A 23,718-nucleotide genomic window follows, 5' to 3' on the forward strand; every position below is an offset into this window, starting at 1 on the left:
CAGGCTTTCAAAGCGAGTTTTTTCGTAACATCAAAAAAAAAAAAAAAAAAAAAAAATTGATTACAATTATGATTCTAAAATTTTTAATGAAATTTTGTAGTTTGTATAATCCTGATTGAAACCAATTTGGGATTCATAGATACACTATAAATTGTAGCTTTGAATTTGGTAGTAAAAAAAGAAAAAAAGAAAAAAAAGAAAATAAGAGTATTTATTGATGAAAATAAATATAAAAATAGTAATTTAAATGATTTGTGTTAATAATTTTTTTTTTGTATCACTATTTAAATATACATATTACATATGGTTGGTAAATGAGAGAGGAAAAAAATAGCAAACCCATTATTAACCTTGTGTGGGGAGATACGGAGGACAAAACAGTATTATTAAAGAGACAGATTGACAGAACATCATTCTCTTGATTTCAAAAACATCGTACAAAACTTTTTAATCATGCATAGTTCTCCTGTCACTTTCATTTTCTGTTATATCACCCACCCAAACATACAGTATACAGAGTCCGTGACCTACTGTAACACGTTAAAAACAAAAGGAACTTGTAGTTTGATTTTTTTTTTTATAAAAAAAAATGTAATCTACTGATAGTTTCGACCTTTTGGGCTTCAGAAGCCCAAACAAATAATTGACAGATTTTGAAGCTCAAATATTTTAGATGTTTATAGTTTAGACGAAGCTAATCCGAATGTTGATGAAAACGAAGATTCACGATAACAAATAGTTGCTCCGGTTTTAATTACACAAATACCGTAGCTTGAACATTACTCTCTCTTTTTTTTTCCATCTAACAAACTTGGGATTTAGGAACACATACATGATACATTTTTGAAGCCAACTTGAACATTACTCATGAATGGGCCGGGGGTTCCTGATGTGCGCGCAGCAACAATTTCATTTAAAATCAAAGGAACTGTTGAGGATTGTAAGTAAGAGTTGTGTCAACGGCGCTCATTGTTTGACAACGGTTCGGTCTCCCACAATTTTAATGCGTTTTCCTATGCACACGCCAATCATTACTTGCCCCATTAAAGCATAACCCATCAACCTTCAATTTCTCTAATTCTTTTACCCTTTTCTGCTAGCTTTCCTTTTGCAAATAGAGTTTTTTCTTAAGAAATGCGAAGTACCAAAAACAAAAACAAAAAAAATCCGAATGCTAGATTATGACAAATGTATATGTACATATGTACTGACACGTGTACGCACTAATCATTTTTTTTTTGAAAATTTCAAATTTTTGGGCTAATATTGACTTAGATAATTTTGAAAGTTTAGGCCGATCAGTAAGTAGATCCAATTTTTTTTTTTTTGGGTATCAACTAGCTGGACACGAAATTTTGGAGCAAAATAAACACAATTCAAATAAATCACTAAGCTTTGTTAGTTAGCTGATCAATTCCAGAAAAGATAAACGTAATGCGTTGCGTCCTATTTTGTCTTAAAATATTTTGGGACTTTTGTTTCTTATAAGAAAGAAAAATAAAGAGTTTTTCATTTAACAAAACGAATCAAGTTATTACCATGACACGCAGTTAGAGACGAATATATATCACAAAGATTGCATACGTAATGAATAACTTTACTGTTTATGTATATAAATATTAATACTATTCAGTAAAAGAGAGTCACGTCGTAATTAATTTTACTAGAGATCTTTAATCTAAATTTAAAATTTCTGGATAGCATTTAAAGAATTTAGGTTCGTGACTACGTGACAGCTCAGGTACATGACTAAAGTATTGAATAAAGAAATAACGTAATTTTTGAACATGTCATCAGCTGATGAGTGTATAATGTCTGTGAAAACTGAAAAAGGCTATATTGGTAATGGCATATTCCATCGGATGATCCAAAATTCCAAGCATATTCACGTAAGACTCCCCTTGTTTCCATCATCTGCTTCCACTTATATTTTTTAATTTACTTTTTCATGCCCTCGTCTTTACACCATTTATTTATTCCCCTTTACTTAAGTTCACCAATAATCTACAGTATTTTCCATTCTTTATTTGTTTTGTTTTATTGTTTAACAGTACGTAAAATCTGGAAGAAAAAGGAAATAGAATGTTATAAGACATACAAGATAAATACGTGTATATATATATGATACCAATATAACTTAACAACATATACGACCTATTAACAGTAGTACATCATTTTGTACAATATAGTATCATTTATAAAAAGAGAAATATATTAACAAACATGAAATATATTGGTTGATTGTGACAAAAAGTTGGTTTTTTATATGAAAAAGAAATGAGAAAAGGTGGAAAGAACACTATATAGCTTATGTAATATGTGGTTTAGGTGTGTGTATCTTTTAAAAATGTCTTCATGACCAAAGACAAACAAAAAAACGCAAAAAAAAAAAAGTGAAGTAAAAGCTATAAAACCCCCCTAGCAAGCCTCCATTGTTGAACCCTCTCTAAATTTGGCACAACAACTACACAAAACAGAAGAAAAAATGGCCATCCCCTAAGGCGACGAAGAATGAAAACCTCTAGTTTAATTATCTAGATGTTATTCATATCTCTAGGGGATGGCCTATGTACAAAACAAATTTGAATACCCTCTACAATTAAGCGGTTTTGTGTTCATGTAAGGAAAGTGTTTTATGATATGGAGCAATGAAGATTGCAGAAGGCTGATGATGAAGAGACAGCTGATTCAGACAGCGAGTTTTGTTTATCTCCCTCTCGAAATTGGGCAACTTCTATCCTTTGGCAAGCTTCGGTTCCCCTCGGAATCAGCAGATTATGTACCTCTCTAGTTATGTAATACTCTATCTCGCTCTCTCTTCTCTCTCTTTATCTATGTTTTTGTTTATCTTCATTATGTTTGTGGTGTATCCACTCCCGTAGTATGTTGTTCTTTGTGTGAGGAATAAAAGGAAGGAATATCCGAATTTGAGATATAAATTAAATTGGAGTGTAGTTTTGTTTTATTGGAGATTTTATATATGTATCATTGAGTATCTAGATAATTTTTTTGCAGAATAGTCAGGCCAAAGATGTGCATGCTTTTGTCAAAATTTGTTTCCGAATCTCTTTATAGCTAGTGATTTCCCTTTTCTGTTTGAGACTTTAAAAAAAAAAGAAAAAGCATTGTTTTTTTTGGTCGACAACGAGTACCAGTTTAAAAAATCAGAGTTACAACTGGTACCCGTAATTTGGTTAAACGGTGTTAATTTATTTCACTTTACGATGTTAGTTTCATTCCACAAAAGTTTCAGCTATTTGTTACTGCCATTTTATCACTTTTAGTACTTGATAATTTACTAGAGGAAATCTACTAATTGGAAGAGACCTATTACAAGGGAAAATATATTGTAATTGGTTCTTTTTTGACGAGTATAGTTTAAATTGACATGTACAAGAATTACCAGAATTACGGAAGCAAAAACGTGTCACATTACGAATATTTGAGTAATATATATATTATGTTAATGAAAGACCACTAAGTTTAAATGACCTCAGCCAAGAAAGTCAAAACCTTCCCAATTTTAGTAGTTGTTTTCAAATTTGGGCGTCTCACACATGGGAGTGGTATAATAAAATGGTCCGACCACATACTTAACCAGATCCTTGAAAACCATGAATGGTCGAACTAGCTTCACTCCGGTTAGACCATCCCCAAAATTGGTCGGAATGTCACATGACTGGTCCGGAGAAGACACTAGCCGGACATTACATAGTTGAGGCTTGAGTTCCTTGCCGCCGTAGAGGACATTGTTGACGATTAGATCGAACTGGCCTCTCTCATCTGTCTTGTCGCTGCCATAGTATCTCACTCTTCTCCTCTCGTCCATACAAGTGATTGATACCACTGCCCCTGAAAGATACAAAGTGGAATAATTTGGTTAATATAATCCGGTCTTGAGAGTTTTCTCACGGTTTGCATACAAGAAAAGAAAAAAATATATAGCTAAAAGAAATTTATTTTCAATTTTTGAACGTGATTGGTTAGCTTCTGTCTTGGTCATAGCCTTTTTAGATATAACCGTAATTAATTAGTTTTGGTCATACAACAACCATAACTGATGTTTGGATTTTTATAGTTATGAGTGATTAATACAGAAAATCAAATTTATTGGAACAATTAATGTATACCTTTGATGGGTTCAGAGCCGTTGATCCATTCGCCGTAATTCAGAGAGCAGTCTTGGCACATAACTTTTCCGGCTACGTGAATCACATCAACGTCGTTATCCGCCGTCGTCGTGGTGAAATGACTCACACAACTCACCAGAAACAATATTTCGATTAGCAGAACCAATGTTGTGATCTTCTGCGCCATGACGACTTTTCTTTTGTTTCGATGATTTTGAGACAATGCTCTCTGATGTAAGAAAGACTTCATATATATATATATATATATATATAAAATGAGACCTTTTGGTTAGGGAGGAAATTATGTAATATGTGTGGAAGGGCACTACGTCTAGACGTGCGGTCCATTTAGTATTATGGTCTCAAATCATTTCTTGATTAAAAAGCTCATTTTATTTCAATTCGTTTACAGTACGATTTTTATGTTATACAAAATATAAGATTATATTGGTTTTGACAATTTCACAATTGTATGTGAAAGTTATAATCTTTTGCCGATAGGTAACATTATGACTATGAACCTTCAGTTGACCAAATCGTCTCTGTTATTTTATTAACCTTCTTTTTTTAATTCCCTCTTTTTGTAATTGTCACTACAAAGCCAAAAAGGACAATGTGTTAGTGAAAAAAATAATAAAATTCACAAAAAGCCTCTCCTCAAACTTATCCGCACCACATATATACTTATTCTTCCTCCTCTTTTCGCTCCACTTTGCTTACTTTAACACATCAAAACAAACACACACATGCACACACACACAAAAGCCTCTTCTTGGTTTGAATCTGATACCTTAATACACCAACAACAATGAAGTCTCTAAATCTGTTTATCACTCTCTTTTTGTTCTCATTCTCATATTTCTTCTTAGGTAATTATGGAGCATATTCATCTAAAATATAGCTCTTAATCACATAAGTGGATCTCTGAAACCTATTACTAATTAACGATTAATGTTTTGAAGGTGCTGAATCGGATCATCTTCAACATAGTAACTCAAAGAGCTTGAGACCGAACAGGCTGTTCGTGTTCGGAGATTCCTATGCAGATACAGGAAACATAAGGAAGTCTCTTTCCGATTCTTGGAAAATTCCTTACGGCATCACTTTCCCACAAAAACCTTCCGGTCGTTTCTCCGATGGCCGTGTCGCCACCGATTTTCTAGGTTCTCTCTCTCACACACTTTTTCTTTGTTCACAATAAATGAGGATATGGATGGTGTGAATCGGCCACGAAAATTCAACACCAACGCTAACAAACCGTACATCATTCATCATGGGCTTCGGCCATACTGTTTTGCTAGGTTTCGTTACGTAGGTAGTAGATTTATATCCTAAATATCACAAAAGGAAAAAGTATGAGTATTTTGTTACTAGGTGCAATAGTGCTGACGTGGAAGTATAAGTTCGGTACATACACTAGAAAATTGATTCAATATTTATTAGGTATGGTTTTGTATTAGATTAATAAAATTACCATGTGCAGTATTGAATCTCTTTGTAAAAATAAAAAGATAAGAAACTGCTCATTTTATTTGCATTCATGATCTACACGTATTTTTATTTTTAACTTTTTATGAAAATTCTATACATTATTTGCATTTACGAATTGTTAATTTTGAACAACTAAACGTTTTGATTTAATTCTTACACCAATCTTTTGATGCGTGTGTGCAGCAAGATACTTGGGGATAAAGTCACCGATCCCATACACGTGGAAGGATTACGCGGGAAAGGAACGGCTATTGTGCGGGATGAATTATGCGTACGGAGGAACAGGAGTGTTTAAGACTAAAGATAATCCATTGCCAAACATGACAACTCAGATTGATTATTTCGAACGCATCCTTACCGCCCGCAATATCTACTCTCCCTCCCATCTCCCCTCCTCCCTCGCTCTCGTCAGCGTCGCCGGCAACGACTATGCCACTTTCATGGCCCTAAAACGCCCACTGACCGTAAGTAAACACCATATATATATATTTTTACCATATATATATATATATATATATATATATTGTTTTTTTTTCACTTAATTACGATCCCATTGTTTCAATATGAAAACATTAAAACATATAAATTTATATCTAAATTTAATAATATAATACTTTAATTTTGTTAGAAATTGTAAACGTAAATAAGCATGGCATGCAAAAGTAAAGCCAAATTATTCTTGTAGGAGTTACCGGCATTCATGCAGCAAGTCGTTGGTCAAATTGAGGCAAACGCGAGACGCATCCACAAGTTAGGAGTGAAGAAGATAGCGATTACTTCAATGCAGCCACTCGGATGCCTCCCTAGCATCACCGTCTTTACTTCATTCCAACGTTGCAACGCGACAGATAACATATCAACGAATCTTCACAACTATTTATTGCATAAAGCCGTCGCCAGGCTTAACAATGAGACCAAGCCCTCCACTTTCGTCGTCCTTGATCACTACAACGCCTTCTTGACCGTTTTCAAGAACAAAGGACCGGAACCGGGTAAACCAAAAAAAAAAGTTGAAAGTTTTTGGATCCTAAAATTGTTATTTCTTTTTTTTTGTAAATAAATATATTTTACGAGGCTTGTGAATCGCTTAGGTGTTACGAGGTTTGGGAACCCGTTGGAACCGTGTTGTGTTGGGATCGACAGCAATCACGACTGCTCAAACGTGGACGAGAAGGGTGAGAAGAAGTACACAGTTTGTGAAGATCCAAAGGGTGCCTTCTTTTGGGACATCTTTCATCCAACCGAAGAAGGATGGAGATCTGTTTACTCGGTTTTACATAAAAGTCTCACAGAAGTTTGGATTTAAGAGTAAGACTTAAATTAAAATATTTTCCATTATTGGTGTTTCTATCTCTTCCTTCACTAAATTGTGTTTATAACATTTGTCTCGTCTTGTCTTTGTAGCGAAGATAGTTTTCAAGTCAAGCGCTCGCTGGTTATATGGTGCATATTATAAGGATCGTTGAAGTCATGGATAAAAGCAACTGGTTATAAGAATATAAGAGCATCTTTATCGGGACTTCTTAGTCCCAAATTCTTAGGTTTAACCTATTTAAAATTAAATCAAAATTGTGAATTTTGGTAAGAATTGCCTCTTAACTAAGAGGTTAAAAAGAACATAAGAGACGACGACGTGTTCGTTAATTGTTGGGTGTTCCTTTAATAAAAGATTTTTTTTTTTTTTTGTTGATTATGTTTTCTCTTCCTCCTCTCTGTTTCTTGACGGAGAGAGTGCAAAATCAAGAGTTTTCTCTCACAAATTGATTGCAAGCAGAGAAGAATAATTCAATTTTGGGTGGCCTCCGGCTGCTCAACCTCGTTAACTCATCATCTCCATCGACGGCAGATCTCAACGGCGACTCTGGTGCATGATTCTATTGCTGTAAAAGATTCCTCTCTTTCTCTGCCTTTTTTTATCATCTCTCTCCCTTCGTTCTTATCAGATTGCAGGTTCTTTGCTTCTTCCTCCTCCGCTCACCCGAATTGTTTACTGTAGCTTCGTGATTTTAGTTAAGTTGGGAATCCCGTAACTTGATTCATGTGATTCAGAGCTAATTGAATCATTCCATAGGTTATCTTGTGATTAGTCTCTAATCTTATAACAAAATTGCCCTAAGTTTTAGCTCTAGTGATGATTTATAATCAAATTGGATCTAGTTTGTGTGTGTTTCTTTTCAATAGCTCTCGTGAAAGGCTTCTTTTGGTTGGTTGGATTGTATGTAGTGATATATCTTAATATAGTGGAACCAATTTATTTTCACATTCGACATCTTCTAATTGCTTTAGTTATTATGGTCCATAGGTTATGCTTGTTTGAAGACGTATCATGTTCATGATCTAATTGAATTGAGTATGTTCATCCTGTTCATGATCTTATTGACTCTGTTTTGTTTACTCTACTAAGCAGCAACTGATCTATTTTCTTCTCTCTTGCAGACACAAACCCGTCAGCTCACACAGAGACATCTTCATAGAGAGAGACATCGTCTAAGCAGGCATGCAGTTTCTTTTCACCCTTTGGATTTAAGTTTTGATCTCTTATCTTAAATACTATCATCAGCACCACAATCCATAAGTGAAGACCGAGAGAATGGTTCACTTTCTTCCCATTACCACTACGGATGATGATTCCTTTTGAGGGTTTTCAATTTGGCTCTTACAAATTTAACTAACGATGCCTTCTTCTTCTCGATTCTCTATGTGCATACCAATGGTTTGAAGTATGAATTATGTAATTCGGACTTTGGGGATTTATTAGGGTTTATATATATTTTCTGGTTTTTCTCATTCATGTTGCTGTTTTAATTCAGAGACTTGATAACTAACTCTCTAATTTTTTTTTTCAAAACTAAAAACTTCACTTATAAGAGTTTATCATTGGAGGAGTACAATTTTAATTAACAAACAAAAGATTCTTATTTTATAAAAGTATACTTTTAAATACTAAAAAATGTAAGAACCTCAAAAATATAAACCTACCATTAAAGATGCTCTAAAAAACCTTCTACTGATCTTTTTAAATCACAAGCTGGTCTTAAATTGATATCTTGAGACTATAGAAGCTTAATTTACTTAGAGATAATTAAAGGATTTTTTCAGTGGATTTAGATTCGATGCAACATAGAAAACAACACCAAGTCCCAATTTTTTATATCAGCTCTGTATCGAGATCGACAAATCCCACATGTTCCATGTTGGAAACAAACACAAAGTTCTAATCTTTATCTCTCCTACACACAAGAAAATAATAAAATAATAATTTGATAATCAAAACGAGCAAAGATTCAAAAATCATAGGGGTCGAAGCAGATCTAATTAAGTTTCGGGTCGAAGCAGATAAACCCTAGGCAGTGTAAGCCTCTAGGAGAGCGATTTACCGGGCGGTTTTTGGAATAATTCGAGAAAGCATCTCGTGAGAAGCACGATTCTGTTGTTAAAAGAAGAGTTTTAGCGAAAGGTGTGATTTGGTAGTACATGTTATCACTAATTTATTAATTTAAATTGAGTTATGAGTGTAACTGATAGTTGACTACCAAAAAAAAACTTACTAAATCAGGTTTTATATTTTGATTCTCAAAATTATAGTATTAATTTAAGTTGTGTTGGACATTAAAAAAAAATGTTACAGTTTTGGTCTGACTCAAAAAGTTTAATCAAGAGCATGGCAAATGCCATGTGTTCACGTGCATCCAAAACTGAATATCTATCATGAATCGAATATTGCAAGAACTTTAAAATCCAATGATTCGATCAAACCAAATAAAATACATTCTTATACTAAATTATTCTCCCAAACAGAAAAGGGGCTCCATACGAAATCAAAGGACAAAAGGAGATATTGTTGCATCAATCTGACTTATACCAAACAAAGACCCAAAGTCTCAAAGAGTGGTGCTATTAAAACTTGGTGGCGAAAGAAAGACCTTCCTTGGATAACACGTCAAGACTCTCAACGGAAGGTTGTGCTCGTGCCACTTTAGCAATAGCCTTGTATTCCTCTTTAGTTCCTCCTTCGAGAAACACTCCAACTACTTTCCCATCTTTAACCCAATACGTCCCAAACTTAGGCTTTGGAGTTTTGGGGTCAGTGTCTCCAAAGATTACAGATTCTCCAACGTTGTCTCCATAGAATTCCCACGAGAGGTCGAAAAATCTAGAGTAGAAAAAGGGAAGATAATCGTAATCCGGGACAGTTTTCCCTTCCTCAGCTGCTTTGATTGCCTACAATTTAGAACCATAGAGATACACATCATTAGTTAATGTCGTTAGCTCAAAAGAGTTCGGTCATCCGTATATTCGATTTATAGAATCAAGCTGGTAAGGCTCTTACTTTGACGGCTTGTCCAGCAGATTTGCGAGCATTGTCAGCGTGTTCAACACGCCTCATCTCGCCATACATTTTCATTGGGAATGTGGCTACATCTCCAAGTGCGTATACATCAGGTAGGCTTGTTTTGAAGAACCCATCAGTCTACAATAATAACGAATAATCATTAATCACTCACTACTAATAATGGTAATTGACAAGAGCTCTGTTTTCTTTTATTTTTTAATCACAAACCTTAATTCCACCCTTCTCCTCTTCAAGTTGGCCTTTGAAGAGTGAGGTGACCGGTTTACCACCGACACTGGCGACCACAATGTTAGCTTCTAGGGTTCTTCCACCCTCTAGTATGACCTCCGTGACCACTCCATCTGAGTTGGTGTTAAATCCGGTGACTGCGGTTCCCTTGATGATTTTGATTCCCTTGTTGGTTAAGTAAGCCTCATAGAATGCAGACATCTCCGGGGTGAAAAACCGGTTCACTATACAACGATCAAACAGAGGAAAATATGTTAATGAAAACTTCTTTTGCAAAACTGATAACTCCTAGTATCTTGAAATGAACTTACTAATAATATCCAATGTAAAATTATTTAGGTAAACTTTTTTTTGTTAAGCATCAAACTTACGAATCCAAGGTTCTGGAAAAACCATGGTCACTTCATGGTTATTAGCCTTTAGAGAAGAACTCATCTCAAGACCTAAGAAACCGCCGCCAATAACCACGGCCTGTCCGTTTTGCACATATAGTTCCATAGCTAACGAAAGCTCATCATTGTCATCGATTTCTCTTAGGTAGAATATATTCTTAACATCTGCTTCTGGGATCCCAAGTTCTGACAATTTTACGTACTGCAAAATATATTGATATCAGTCGTCGCCAGCTAGAGTAACTTAGAACGTAACAAAGAGAGAGAGAGAGAAGGGCAAGTATTGTGCTCACAGTAGAACCGGTTGCAATGAGCAAAGTTTGGTACTTGTAAATTGTTCCATCATCACTAACAAGTGTCTTGGAAGCAAGATCTGCTTTGACTATCTCTGTGCTCACAATTAGATCAATCCCTGTAAAAATCAAAATTATCTCAGAATCACCAAAAACATTGCGAGTGGAAAATCACCGAGATTTCTTGGAGAAGACAGAAACTAAACCATTACCTTTTTTTTTGTACCAATGAGGGTACTGCTTCTCTTCACCAGTTCCAGCACAGCAATAGACACTCGCAAGGGTCGGATTGACTGTAATGGTGATCCAAGTTAAACCAAAATCTTGTAGCAAATAAAAGTTAAATCTATTGACAGAGATGTTATAGAGTTAAAAAGGTTTTACCTGAGAGGTCGATATATACTTTGGTTAGTTCAGGACGCTCAAAAGGAGACACCTATTGACAAACACACAAAACAAAACATGGTTATGGGCTTCAAAATCAGTTTTCAGACTAGAGAATATCATATATCATTTGTTTCAACTTTCCAAAAATAGTGTTTATAATCTTTTGCGCTTGTATTTGTGTTTGCAAACAAAAAAAAAAAATTGTGAAATCATTTTCAAAGTTGTGACCAAACTCGTAAGAGTGAAAAATCGAGACCAAACTCATAAGAGTGAAAAACGTACTGCTTCCCTGGAAATGATTGCTAGTTCACCAGGGTTCAGGCCCTGCTTCGTAAACTCTCTCGCCGCGTAACCCTGTGATTCGGAAATGCCAAAAAAAAAAGTCAAATCAAAGCATAAACAGTTTATTTTGTTTGTTTACTAAGCATAAATGGATTTTATGTAAAAGTGAGAACCTAGATCCAAAACTTCTTAGTTATTAAAAAAAAAAAAAAAGGTGAGAGCAGAATCAAAGAGATCTAGAGAGAGGAATTCGAAAGCAAAGCACAAACGCGAAATAAGCGATGATTCGTTGATAAAAAATGGTCTAACCATTAACAAACTACAATGCTGTCGAGTTGCTAAAAAAAAAACGTTGGACTAAGACATATAATCTATACTAGTTTGTATTTGTATTGTGTTGTGTCACTATCGGATTTAAATTCGATAAGATATATCTTGTTTAACGAAAAAAAGATGTGAAAAATGGAGCAAAGCAATTTACTTACGGCGGCTACACCACCTCCAATGATCACGTACTTGTAGCTCTTCTCTTCCGCCATTGATGAATCAAAATTTCTTTCTCAGTTTCTTTTTGGTATGTTAAGAGGAAAGTGACTTTAGGTTTATATATATAGTGGAGTGACGATAAGGCTCTCGAGTCTAGGTGTCTGTATTGGACTAGTCTGACTCGATTTGTTTAAGGCATATTGATCAATTGGATATCATTATTATGTATTAGTGGATAATATAATAATCATATTGGAAAGACTTGACTAATAATATCATCCATACCTTTAACGTTCCTAAATTAGCTATTATAATCCCAAAAAATGACCTGCAGACGAACTCACATGAAAAAACGTATATATCACGTTGGAATTGTCTGTCCTCTCCTATAACGACGAACTCCGTTTAATTTATTTTACTCCAAAAAATCAAAAATATCTGTTATAAAAACGTGTATACTATTTGGTTGGTAGAATCGATAATTATTTAGTTAATCATATATTTTCAGAGTGTCAGCCACTTGGAGTTATTAGCTCAAATCTCAATTTCATTGGCGTTATAAATCCAAATCTCGATTTCGTTGGCGTTATTGCTCAAATCTCGATGAAATTTAGCGCAGATCTCAATAATACTGTGTTTAGCCACATGCTAACAAATCAACTTTAAGATGCTTACTAGTATGATTATTACATAGATGTTGCTATTAGAATTTGCTTTATCAGTTTATGCTTTTGAAGAAGTCCAATCACGGACAACCATAGTGTCATAAGTTAGGGGTGGGGATGCAATGAATCATGTTATATAATGATACTAATGGATCTTCACCTTTCTTTATGTTCATTCTTTGGTACAATAATAGCAACACAAGGTAAGGAAATATAATGAATTAGACTCAGCCTCATTTGGGGGAGATTTGAATGAAGGCTTTGATACCATATTACCATGACAAGCGGTAAAACTACATTTTATTGAATTGAAGATTCATAGATGCAAAATCCAAAGCTAAACTTATATAGACAACATAAAGTGGTCTAATGAAAACTAAAGATACGTTTGCTTCTTTCAGACTACGGACTTCTTCTGACATATATCTTGGGTAGATTGATATCGCGGTTTCTTTCATCTCTTCCGCTCTCGTATCTCTACACAATCTCCATTAGTACTCTTAAATAATATAAAGAAGATAAATAAAGGAGATGGAAATTACGGGTGCTGAGGCCACAGAAAAGCTCCGATTGCAAAAGCTCGCTTCTCATGTAGAGTATTGTCATGGAAGGCAAGAAGTCCGTAGTCTGAAAGAAGCAAATCCAATCTCCACTCTTCCATCTCCTCGTAGTCCTCCTTCTTGTATCTTGGGTAATGCAATGGCATCTTGAATCCACTGTTTGAGGCCTTTACGACACCGGTTTTGTCAGGATTCTCAACACTTTCTTGCTTGTTGGCATGGTTGAGAAAGTTGAGAAGCCATCTCACGTTTCCCATCTCTTCTTCTTCTTCTCTCTCTCTCTCTCTCTTTCTTATTTATGATCGATTGTGTTTCTTGTGTGTTTATTGTATATATAGAGAGAGATAGCTACCGTGGGATGGATTACGTGAAGAGAAAGAAAGGACAAATTACATGAAGTAAAAGGAACAATTTTACATATACCATTATACTTATATATGCCACCTCACTTGTTTGATTCAGGAAGGAATAAGGGGAATGAATTGGGTTTTAATTATTGAAGAGGTTATATTTGTGAATTGTGATTAAGAACAATACCAGAAAGGGGAAGAGAATCTCTTCAAGAGATGATGTATACATGGAGTAATAAATTTGTAAGCAATTAAGTAGCGTTTGGTGAAGAGTCCCGTAAAAAGAGCTTATCATTTAGCAATGAATGGAATTGCGTGCGTAGATAATTAAGAAGAAAATGTACGTAATTATGAATTCATAATCACGAATATTTCTGGCCGTATATACCTATACGTCACATTCAATTATGCCATGTTATACATAAATATCTTTAATGATCATAAACCGGAAAACGTAAGAGATGTTAATGAATTAAGGAGGTGAATTATAAGCTAGGATCATGACTCAGGGAGTTCCAATATTTTCAGATGCCCCAGCCAGAAATTAAAATTTATGCTCCTCTCTATGCGTTTTTTCCTTAATAAAAACAATTATTTTCTTAGCCTCACAAAATTGACATTTAAAAATATGATGTCCTTGCATATGCTATGAACCAGACATGTCTCGACTAAACCGATGTTAATAATGTTCTTTGACTCTTACGGTGTCACTACGCTAGTGGAAGCTTAATAATGCAAGTAGCCACCCACTGCACAAAAATAAAAAATATGCTTTATAGCACCAAAATATATTAGCTTTTTGAACCACCAGATGATTGAGTAATAAAAAAATTGAGGTTATATACTAATAATTAAGAACAAAATTATATGGGTAGTTAGCTTTTTAGAGATGGCATGATATATTTTGTTAAACTTTATGTTAGTTACGCATGTATCACATGTATCATCCGTGTTTTTTTTTCTGGGTGCTAAAACTCCACAAACACAACAATGTCCAAAACGTGTTTACATGAAAAATCGAATGTTCAACGAGTTTGATATGATGCTGTAATAGTAACGTGAATGAATTGAATAATTGATCATTGACACCTTTTATATATCTCTCTATCTTCCTTAGTCCTTTTTATTAATGAAAAAAAAAAGAGTCATTGAGTAAATCATTTAAATTATAATTTATCGTGGAAAGCGAACTATCAAAGGACTGTAAACCGTAGGATGTGTTACACGTGAAAATTTGACGGTTTAGATGACTTATTAACATGTGAAAATCAGAACCATCGAAACAGTTGACTTTTGTTGACAATGTTTAGTCGTCACCCACATAGATTGCATCGCAAGAAAACAAGACTAACGATGGCCCAAAAACCACGAACTGTGATCTGCGTCGGAGACATCCATGGAAACATCTCAATGCTCAATGACCTCTGGCGTAATCTTCAATCGGCTCTCAAGTCAGATTTCAGCTCAGCTCTCGTCATCTTCCTCGGAGACTACTGCGATCGTGGACCGGAGACTCGAAAAGTCATCGACTTCTTGATCTCTCTTCCGGAGAAACATCCCGAGCAGACCCACGTCTTTCTCACCGGAAACCACGACTTCGCTTTCGCTGGGTTCTTGGGTTTGTTACCTCGTACTTCCGATGGGTCTTATATTGCGGAAACGTGGAAAGAGTATTCAAGAAGCGAGGAGAGAGAAGGGTGGTATAAAGGTGAAGGGTTCGAGAGCATGCATCTCCAAAGTAGGAGATGGGCGGGAAATATTAGGGTTCAATTCGATTATTCCGAGCATGGGGTGGTGTATAATGGATCGATATACGATGCTGCGTCCACTTTTGAATCCTATGGTGTCCCTCATGGATCTTCTGGTACCATTCTCCACCGATGTGTTCTGCTTCTTCTCTTTTGTTATAGTTTATTTGGCATAATCTGTGAATTTTCTTCAAACGATATTCTAAATTTGATGATCAGGCAATTGTTGAAGCTTTCCCGATTTGGAGTTCATATAGTATTTGTGATAGTGAAATTGTGACATTTTTAAAGACTATTTGGGATCGTTGCTTTTAAAACTTGTTTGTTTTCTTATAAATCCTTCTCTGACTTTATAGATTTGATAAATGCTGTACCGGAGAGTCACAAGAAGTTCTTGACCAATATGGTATGGGTACATGAAGAGGTAATTAAGGGATTTTTCTCCAACCATTATACATCATGTGAAGTTTTGTAGGAACAGAACTTGAGTGGTTATAAAACAAAGGATGTCTGATTTAGCGGGTAAAAGCTTAATTAATACGCAGGAAAATGCATGTGTAGTAGTAGTTATCATATATGTGACGTGTCCATTATGTGATACTATTGCATGATGATGTTTGTATAGAAACAAAGGAAGGGCTAAAGCATTGTAAGTTGATCGCCGTACATGCTGGTTTAGAGCAAGGAAGAAACGTAGAAGAACAGCTCAAACTATTGAGAGCTAAAGACACAAGCATTTCAAGGATACAACCTCTAACTGGTCGGAAAACCGTTTGGGACATCCCACAGGTTAAAAACAAAAACATTGAAAGAACAACACTTGTATTAATTAAGATCTTGCTTAAGTTTAGAAATCTCTTTGTATGATTTCGTTTTCTCCGAAACATTTCTTCAGGAACTGGATGATAAACAGACTATTGTTGTTAGCGGCCACCACGGGAAACTTCACATAGATGGCCTGAGACTGATCATCGATGAAAGCGGTGGATACGCGAATAAACCTTTGGCTGCAATTGTTCTTCCTTCTAAGAAGATTATCCGTGACACCGATAATATTTCTAATTAAGTATCTCATGTCTTTATGTATATTTTCTAAGCATTCCGTTTGCTCTTCTGTTGTTTTCTTATTTTGTACTTTTGCTCATCCAAAATTATCATATCTACAAATAATAATCTTTAGGAAAGAGATAGATACACCGATTGAATTATTCTTGTGACTTATGATAAACTTTATTAGAAAACTACAAATGTTATGTTGAAAAATATCTGAAGTGTTTTTATTTAGTATTGAATCAATTTTAGCACTTTTAAATACAAAAAAAGTAGTAGAATTTTATTTAAGTTTTTTTTATTAAACCAACTATTAGCTAGTCCGCCCCAAGGACATTGTCATCTCAAGACACGAGACTAATAGCGCAAAAACGAGGAACCATACACGTTTATTATCTCACGCAAAATTTAATTCATTATCTCATCGTTCATACAAAGTTACCAAAGTATTCTTTAACATTAAACATGATGTGAGTGATGATTCTCTTTGTGAAACTAATCAAGATATAGATGTTCATGGAGTTAAAAATTTACCTCATCATGTCTTTGCGACGATAGATGCTATATAAAAAAATCTCATACCCGATTAAAAACTGAGACCAAGTTGGAGTGTTAAGTAAGTTTTATAAGGTGATCAAGTTTAAGTGTCATTACCTCTACAGAGAAAGTCAATTATATAAAATCTAAGGTCATAGTCTCATAGACCAGATTCTTCTATAAAATGCATGAGAAGAAAATCTAGACAAGATAACAAATGCTAATCTAAGTTATGCATTAAATAGACACTATACGATTATATTGTATTTGGATATCATAATACAATATTTCATTTATTAACAACTCCATACTCTTTTGTAATAGATAGATAAATTAGGTTTAATAGAGGTTGAGAACATCAACATTAAGTATTTGTCAGCTAAACTCCTCCCATGAAGATAGTATATTGCAAGCTTAAATCGTATTTGACCATTACATCCTTAATGTCATTCTTTATAGCTTATGAGAATATGAACATACCTTCGACTTCCACTCTGTATGACTGACTCATATATATGTCATAGTTAAATCCACTGCAGTTACCCACATCGAAGAACACATAGTGAGAGTGAGTGTTTTTCTTCGTATTCAATGCTACTACATTTGGGTAGTTTTCAGGTCCTTCTCCAAACTGGGATACAAACTCTCTATTAACTATTGTACTTTGTAAACCTAAAATCAATGTCATGAACAAAATTTTCTTCTTTTTGATTGTATTAGACGTTTACATAATTTCTCTATAAATTTCAATGTGACAATCAAAACTGAAAATTTAAAATTGGAATTTTTAAAATTTAAAGGGAACAAAAGGAAAAGTATTTTGAGTTTGAGTTTGAGTTTTAAAGGGAACACATATTGTATTTTGAGTTTTCATTTTCTTCCTAAATACCGATTTTGTAGATTGATTTTTTTTTTAATAGAAAATTGATGATTATTTCCATGTGCCATGTTACATAATGATCTATGGTTTTCTTATCATTCATAAATATTAATAATTAAATTAACAATTAAATATTATTATTTCAGTGTAAAAAAAACTCGAACATGGATGTGAAGTGACATTACTATAGTGGCAGAAGGTAAGTCCATTTGTATAAGGCACCATCACACAAGGAATCCCGCTTCTTATGTAAGAATTTGGCTAATGGACCGGCTAGCTGTAATACAATTAAAAAAAAAAAAAAAAAAAAAAAAAAAAAAAAAAANAAAAAAAAAAAAAAAAAAAAAAAAAAAAAAAAAAAAAAAAAAAAAAAAAAAAAAAAAAAAAAAAAAAAAAAAACTCGATATTATTTGGAAACATATATATAGAGCCACAGCAGGCCCATAGAGCCCACTAATACATTATCATTAAGAAACAGAGACTGATGGCGCAAAAACCAGCAACGGTGATCTGCGTCGGAGACATCCATGGATACATATCGAAGCTCAATAACCTCTGGCTCAATCTTCAATCCGCCATCGACCCATCAGATTTCAACACAGCTCTTGTCATCTTCCTCGGCGACTACTGCGATCGTGGACCCGAGACCCGGAAAGTCATCGACTTTTTAATCTCTCTGCCGGAGAGACATCCCGATCAAACTCACGTCTTTCTCGCCGGAAACCATGACTTTGCCTTCTCTGGATTCTTGGGTTTGTTGCCCCGTCCTTCAGATGGGTCTGATTTGAAGGATACGTGGAAGGAGTACGAAAGTAGCGAGGAGAGAGAAGGATGGTACAGAGGTGACGGGTTCGAGGATATGCATCTCCAAGGTCGGAGATGGGCTGGTAAAATTAAGTCTCTGTTCAATTCTGTGAAAGGGATGCCTTATAAAGGATCGATTTATGATGCTGGATCGACTTTTGAATCTTATGGTGTTCCTCATGGATCTTCTGGTATAATTCTCTATCAATGTGTTCCTTCTTGGTTCTTCATAGTTTAGTTTTTGCTTGATCAAGCTGTGATTGAATCTGTACACATTAGAATTCTCTGTTACACCTTTGTCTAGCTGCTAGTTGTACTTTATAATTAGTGGTTTCATTTCAAGTATCGTTGTGATTTGTGAATTTGGTGGTCAGGGTATGATTAGATCTCTTTACATTTCAATATTGAGCAATTTGGTCGGCTGAAAATTGAATCTTTCTCGGTTTGGAAGCAGGGCTGTTTGGACTGTTTTGGGATCTCTTTGGTATGATTTTGAAACTTGTTTGTTTTTATGTCTTGATAGATTTGATGAAGGCAGTGCCTGAGAGTCACAAGAAGTTCTTGACCAATATGGTATGGGTCCATGAAGAGGTAAGGGCTCTTTTCTCTTACCATTTTATACTGTGATGTTTGTAGGAACAATGGTTTAATGGTTATAAAACCATAAGAACTCGAACTATGAGCTTATTAGTCACTCTCTTGCAACTAATTATAAATTTATAGCCATGTATATAAGTGGTATAAGCATGTTTCGTCGGAAAAGTGTATCGTAGTAGAACTCATGTGTCCATTTGTTGATTCTACCACAGGACGATGTTTGTATTGAAACAGAGGAAGGGCTTAAGCATTGTAAGTTGATAGCGGTACATGCTGGTTTAGAGAAAGGGGATAATGTAGAAGAACAACTAAAGCTCTTGAGAGCTAAAGACACAAGCATTTCAAAAATACAACATCTAAGTGGTCGGAAAAACGTTTGGGACATCCCACAAGTAAGCCACTGAATGAGCCGAACGTTTTGTAAACATCTTACTCAGTTTGGAAATCTCTTTTTTTGAAAATCTGAAACATTCTTCAGGAGCTGGATGATAAACATACTGTTGTTGTTAGCGGGCACCATGGGAAGCTTCACATCGATGGTCTGAGACTGATCATCGATGAAGGCGGTGGATACCCGGATAAACCCGTGGCAGCAATTGTTCTCCCTTCCAAGAAGATTATCCGCGACACCGATAATTTTTCTAGTTAAGTTTTCTCATCTATCCAATATCATACATTGTCATTTCAAAATAATCGTAGTAACGTTAGCAGTACCAAATTTCAGTTATAACGTTTACTAAGAAAACAAATGGGCCTCTGAACATTCAACAGCTCAACTCTTAAAACTTATTTTCCACACTTAAAGCCTTGCAAATTCAGTAAGCCCAGATTTATGAAGCTGTTTAAAGACAAGCGCGTAGAGTGTTTTTTAGTCACTGTATATTACATGATGAACCTGAACTTTTGAGGGAAAGGTTTCTAAAGTTATATTCGTTATATGGCTCCTGAGTTGGAGCACTTTGCCATGGAAAGAAAACGAATTAGCATGTTCAGGTTCCCAATTTTGAACAAGAATCTAGTGGTGGGTGACTAATACGGCTCGATATTTATTGGGTTATACAGAAATTTGTGTTTTAACATAAAAAAAAAAAGCATGTTGTAAATCAAAATAATATTTCCTTCTTACACTTGGTTGGATTGGATCCATTAATTAGAGAAGGAGCAACACTATTAAATAAAAAAAAAGAATGGGCCCAAAAAAAAGGAGAAAAAGGACAGATAAGAAAAGGAGTCGTCAGAAATGTGCAAACACATGCTTACTTGATTTTCATTATACTGTATATATAATAACGACAGCTGTTTACTTCGGTTGGTTCACGTGAATCCAATTTTGTTTACGAAAATTTCCTCGAGCCTAAGAAGAGATAACCAAGATCTTACTCAATTTTGTTCTCAAAGTTAAACCAAATAAGTTTGCTTTCTTCCCGATTCCTTATTTTTTGAGACTCCACTGGATAAACTAGTTATAGGATGACATTTTGATGTATCATGAAACAATATGGCAGCATCCAGCTCTACAAAAATATTAAGAACTTCATTGTCTAACTAGGATAGTAGGATCTTTATGTAACGTGAGAATTGGACAATTTTTTGGCTGGATTAATTGTGTACATACCTCGGTTAAAATATGGTTGTTGGCACAGAATCTAGTGGTTCAACTGAAGGAATGTGTATCTAACTGTGTACCTATATTATATATATCTATATTGTACCTATATAATATAGGTACCTATATTGTATATGTCTCATTTAGATATATAACAAAATAATTTGACACAAGATTTCCCTAATCACGAGTTACGACAATATTATGTGCAGTCTTTTTTTTGGTAGAAACAAGAAATTCTCTGGACTAGATCACTTCTTTCTTTGACTATTATTTGTTCATTAATATAAAAAGTTACGTTCGTTTGAGTTTTTATCTAAACCTAGCTTCGAATAAACCAGTGTCTCAACGCATATATATGATAAACATTCGAGATAAACTCATAAACTGTTACTCAATAGTCGAAATTCAAATCCTAGTTTAAACGAATTTATAGTCAAACTTACAAAAAGAATATGTCAACTGCACCGATTCTCTCGGAGTTAGTTTAGTATTATTATTTGGTGTCAACCAATCAATATATGTGCAGTATAGTTGAACCATGATGTTGAGTTGTTGACCAACATATACAAAAAGTTATTTTATTCTCTGAAAAATTCACCATATTGTTTAGTATTACCAAGAATATTCATCTCTACATGATTAATTGCCATCATCGTAATTAACGAAGAAAAACAAACAAACAATTTTGACATGTCTCATATGGACGAAGAAGAAAGAAGGGAAGTATCTTTGTGTTTTGGCAGTTACGCTAATCCAACCGACATCCCAAAGATTCTGGCCCATAGCTATGAAACCAGTGTTGTCGATGTATTTACATTTGTTTCGTCCTTGCAATAGTATATTCTAAGTAGTACATAAATTTAATGGTAATAAATTGATACTCTCAAGTCCTTTCAGTCAACTATAATAACGTTGCTAGGGCATATATATATACACTTGTAAAAATCATTAATGAAAATTATTGCGTAATAATGTACAAAGATCCCGTCATAATTACAGTTAACTATAGTAATGTACTTTATTCGTTATAAAACCATCAAGCATGGACAGGGAGACACACATAAGTGCATAAGACATAACGTTGATTTAATGTAACATAATGGAAAATATAAGGTCTGATCAGAGACAGCAAATCATTATCATGAGACCATTAAATCCTAATTAAGTGCTGATGCTGGCAATTAGGTATAAAGTCGATATCCTCTCTTCCTCAATCACGTTCATAATCATCACCATTAAGAGTTTCAAACGCTTTCAACACACTATTCGATTTATGTTTAATTTTCGCTAATTTGAACACACAACACGCGAAACAAGATTACATGTCTAAAACAAACTTTGTTGCGATCATTCTAATTTGCAAGAAGTTTATTTCAAACACATTAATTGCCCTTGTTCTGTTGTAGATAATCAGAATGTTACAAATTCTACTTTTTTTTTAAATTAATATGTATAGTTTACTTACAAAACAAGAACAGGTTGGGATCCATAAACGAGTAATATCTGAAGGAAAAAAAGTATGGGTGCCAAATGATATCTGATGCACGCGCTAACACAAACACCGGTTTAGTGGGTCCTTTGAGGCAGAGAGGCACACGTCGACTACGGGATCACTCCATTGTCTATGTCTTTCATCGACTCAATCCTCACCGTACATCTATTCTACGATTTTGGTTTTTTGCTTCGAACAAGTTTATTCCGAAAGGAAGTCACAAACTGACATTATTAGCTCAGTTTGATCTCAACAAAATTTTATCAGGTGATCAAGCTCAATTAAGCAAAACCGTATAACATTAATTCGAACTAAAAACCTATATTGATTATTAGATAATAAGACTTTAAAAAGACTTATTTCACAATATATCAAATTAAGCTCTATATTATATAGACTTTACAAGATTATATGGTTTTATGTCAATTACAAGTAGGTAAGCTATCTTTCTAACTCTAGATAACACAGCAAAGCCTTGCAAAAAAAAAAACAACCATTAATTCTTAATAACTGAAATGATACTGACTAATACAACTTTATCCTATTAATTTGTGGGACAAACAAAATTTCAAATTACCAAATGAGGACAAGATGTAAAACCCCACCATTTTTAAAAATAGTGTGACTATGTGTATATCGAGTTGATATGATGGCTAATATAGCTTAGAGGAATATATTTATATAGTATACATTGACAGAAAAGTAAATTCCATTAAGAGAAAAGGAAAAAATAAAAATGAAAAGAAGGATTCTTGCTTCGAAGGCCCGTAGTTGAAGCCGTTGAGAGATAGAGAGATAGATAGAGAGAGAGAGAGAGGGGCTACTGCTCTTTGCCAATGTATTAAACCATTTTGTATCGTCTGTCCCTTAAGATACACCACGTCGAAAAACCTACTAGGTACTATATATTGGATTTCTCTCTATCTTTTCTGTTTGAGGATCATAGGAGATATCTTTTGGGATCATTATATTCTTCTCATATCTATTCGGTTGTTATTAGAAGATCATTCTTCGTACTTAACATTAATACCCAAAACAAAAAAAAACAAAAAAAAAGATCATTCATAGAATCATAGTAGATTTGGTCTTATCCCTAAGGAGAATGAGGATAAATGAAAATAATAACTCAATAGCATCAAATCGGGCATCAAATCACGATGGTTTAGGTAAAATGGACCAATGAAAGAACCGGAATAAAAGAAAGTGGTTTAGTTTGGTTCATTCGGTAATATACGGTTTAGACAGGACAGCTGAGTTGTTAACGAGCTAGCTAGCTGTCTCTCCGGGTTTTGCTTCCTTCATCGGATTTATTTACAAAAAAAGAGATCCAACGGTTACAAAAATCAGATTCTCCTTCCTTTTTTTGTTTCCTTCCTTTTATCG

General features: G+C 34.5%; 6 protein-coding genes across 9 annotated transcripts; 3 read left to right on the top strand and 3 right to left on the bottom strand.

Moving 5' to 3' along the window:
- LOC104764690 (proline-rich protein 3-like) lies at nucleotides 3,512-4,355 on the bottom strand. The gene is made up of 2 exons (XM_010488268.1): nucleotides 4,131-4,355; nucleotides 3,512-3,852 (listed from the first exon to the last, which is right to left on the bottom strand). Exons 1-2 carry the CDS (start codon nucleotides 4,315-4,317, stop codon nucleotides 3,524-3,526), a joined length of 516 nt encoding a protein of 171 aa, XP_010486570.1. The 5' UTR covers nucleotides 4,318-4,355; the 3' UTR covers nucleotides 3,512-3,523.
- On the top strand, nucleotides 4,810-8,408 carry LOC104764691 (GDSL esterase/lipase At3g09930-like). Of its 4 annotated transcripts, none has more exons than XM_010488270.1 (8): nucleotides 4,810-4,999; nucleotides 5,093-5,293; nucleotides 5,805-6,085; nucleotides 6,307-6,613; nucleotides 6,713-6,929; nucleotides 7,026-7,571; nucleotides 7,924-7,971; nucleotides 8,058-8,408. In XM_010488270.1, exons 1-5 carry the CDS (start codon nucleotides 4,939-4,941, stop codon nucleotides 6,925-6,927), a joined length of 1,065 nt encoding a protein of 354 aa, XP_010486572.1. In that variant the 5' UTR covers nucleotides 4,810-4,938; the 3' UTR covers nucleotides 6,928-6,929; nucleotides 7,026-7,571; nucleotides 7,924-7,971; nucleotides 8,058-8,408. The 4 variants fall into 4 exon arrangements, with proteins under 4 accessions (XP_010486572.1, XP_010486573.1, XP_010486571.1 ...); XM_010488271.1 differs by having other exon boundaries at nucleotides 7,026-7,503; XM_010488269.1 differs by lacking the exon at nucleotides 7,924-7,971.
- On the bottom strand, nucleotides 9,306-12,150 carry LOC104764692 (monodehydroascorbate reductase 3). The gene is made up of 9 exons (XM_010488274.1): nucleotides 12,043-12,150; nucleotides 11,558-11,629; nucleotides 11,273-11,324; nucleotides 11,101-11,181; nucleotides 10,889-11,007; nucleotides 10,575-10,797; nucleotides 10,183-10,427; nucleotides 9,952-10,092; nucleotides 9,306-9,842 (listed from the first exon to the last, which is right to left on the bottom strand). Exons 1-9 carry the CDS (start codon nucleotides 12,094-12,096, stop codon nucleotides 9,519-9,521), a joined length of 1,311 nt encoding a protein of 436 aa, XP_010486576.1. The 5' UTR covers nucleotides 12,097-12,150; the 3' UTR covers nucleotides 9,306-9,518.
- Nucleotides 12,849-13,572, bottom strand: LOC109130941. Its single transcript, XM_019241080.1, has one exon. It carries the CDS (start codon nucleotides 13,523-13,525, stop codon nucleotides 13,247-13,249), a length of 279 nt encoding a protein of 92 aa, XP_019096625.1. The 5' UTR covers nucleotides 13,526-13,572; the 3' UTR covers nucleotides 12,849-13,246.
- On the top strand, nucleotides 14,929-16,562 carry LOC104764694. The gene is made up of 4 exons (XM_010488276.2): nucleotides 14,929-15,482; nucleotides 15,723-15,790; nucleotides 15,976-16,155; nucleotides 16,262-16,562. The coding sequence occupies exons 1-4, from the start codon at nucleotides 14,972-14,974 to the stop codon at nucleotides 16,430-16,432; spliced, it is 930 nt and encodes a 309-aa protein (XP_010486578.1). The 5' UTR covers nucleotides 14,929-14,971; the 3' UTR covers nucleotides 16,433-16,562.
- Nucleotides 18,289-20,086, top strand: LOC104764693. The gene is made up of 4 exons (XM_010488275.2): nucleotides 18,289-18,828; nucleotides 19,161-19,228; nucleotides 19,447-19,626; nucleotides 19,713-20,086. Exons 1-4 carry the CDS (start codon nucleotides 18,318-18,320, stop codon nucleotides 19,881-19,883), a joined length of 930 nt encoding a protein of 309 aa, XP_010486577.1. The 5' UTR covers nucleotides 18,289-18,317; the 3' UTR covers nucleotides 19,884-20,086.

This window comes from Camelina sativa, chromosome 19 (assembly GCF_000633955.1).
Source record: "Camelina sativa cultivar DH55 chromosome 19, Cs, whole genome shotgun sequence".
Classification (NCBI taxonomy): domain Eukaryota; kingdom Viridiplantae; phylum Streptophyta; class Magnoliopsida; order Brassicales; family Brassicaceae; genus Camelina; species Camelina sativa.

Excerpts from the sequence above, each read along its gene's own strand:
- LOC104764690 (XM_010488268.1), bottom strand. The coding sequence starts at position 4,317 with ATGGCGCAGAAGATCACAACATTGGTTCTGCTAATCGAAATATTGTTT. Across the intron at positions 3,853-4,130 it reads CGGCTCTGAACCCATCAAAG|GGGCAGTGGTATCAATCACT; the intron begins GTATACATTAAT and ends TGTATCTTTCAG.
- LOC104764691 (XM_010488270.1), top strand. The coding sequence starts at position 4,939 with ATGAAGTCTCTAAATCTGTTTATCACTCTCTTTTTGTTCTCATTCTCA. Across the intron at positions 5,294-5,804 it reads TGTCGCCACCGATTTTCTAG|CAAGATACTTGGGGATAAAG; the intron begins GTTCTCTCTCTC and ends GCGTGTGTGCAG. Across the intron at positions 6,086-6,306 it reads CCCTAAAACGCCCACTGACC|GAGTTACCGGCATTCATGCA; the intron begins GTAAGTAAACAC and ends TTATTCTTGTAG.
- LOC104764692 (XM_010488274.1), bottom strand. The coding sequence starts at position 12,096 with ATGGCGGAAGAGAAGAGCTACAAGTACGTGATCATTGGAGGTGGTGTA. Across the intron at positions 11,630-12,042 it reads TTGGAGGTGGTGTAGCCGCC|GGTTACGCGGCGAGAGAGTT; the intron begins GTAAGTAAATTG and ends TCCGAATCACAG. Across the intron at positions 10,798-10,888 it reads TCATTGCAACCGGTTCTACT|TACGTAAAATTGTCAGAACT; the intron begins GTGAGCACAATA and ends TATATTTTGCAG.
- LOC109130941 (XM_019241080.1), bottom strand. The coding sequence starts at position 13,525 with ATGGGAAACGTGAGATGGCTTCTCAACTTTCTCAACCATGCCAACAAG.
- LOC104764694 (XM_010488276.2), top strand. The coding sequence starts at position 14,972 with ATGGCCCAAAAACCACGAACTGTGATCTGCGTCGGAGACATCCATGGA. Across the intron at positions 15,483-15,722 it reads TGTCCCTCATGGATCTTCTG|ATTTGATAAATGCTGTACCG; the intron begins GTACCATTCTCC and ends CTGACTTTATAG. Across the intron at positions 16,156-16,261 it reads CCGTTTGGGACATCCCACAG|GAACTGGATGATAAACAGAC; the intron begins GTTAAAAACAAA and ends ACATTTCTTCAG.
- LOC104764693 (XM_010488275.2), top strand. The coding sequence starts at position 18,318 with ATGGCGCAAAAACCAGCAACGGTGATCTGCGTCGGAGACATCCATGGA. Across the intron at positions 19,229-19,446 it reads TGGTATGGGTCCATGAAGAG|GACGATGTTTGTATTGAAAC; the intron begins GTAAGGGCTCTT and ends ATTCTACCACAG. Across the intron at positions 19,627-19,712 it reads ACGTTTGGGACATCCCACAA|GAGCTGGATGATAAACATAC; the intron begins GTAAGCCACTGA and ends AACATTCTTCAG.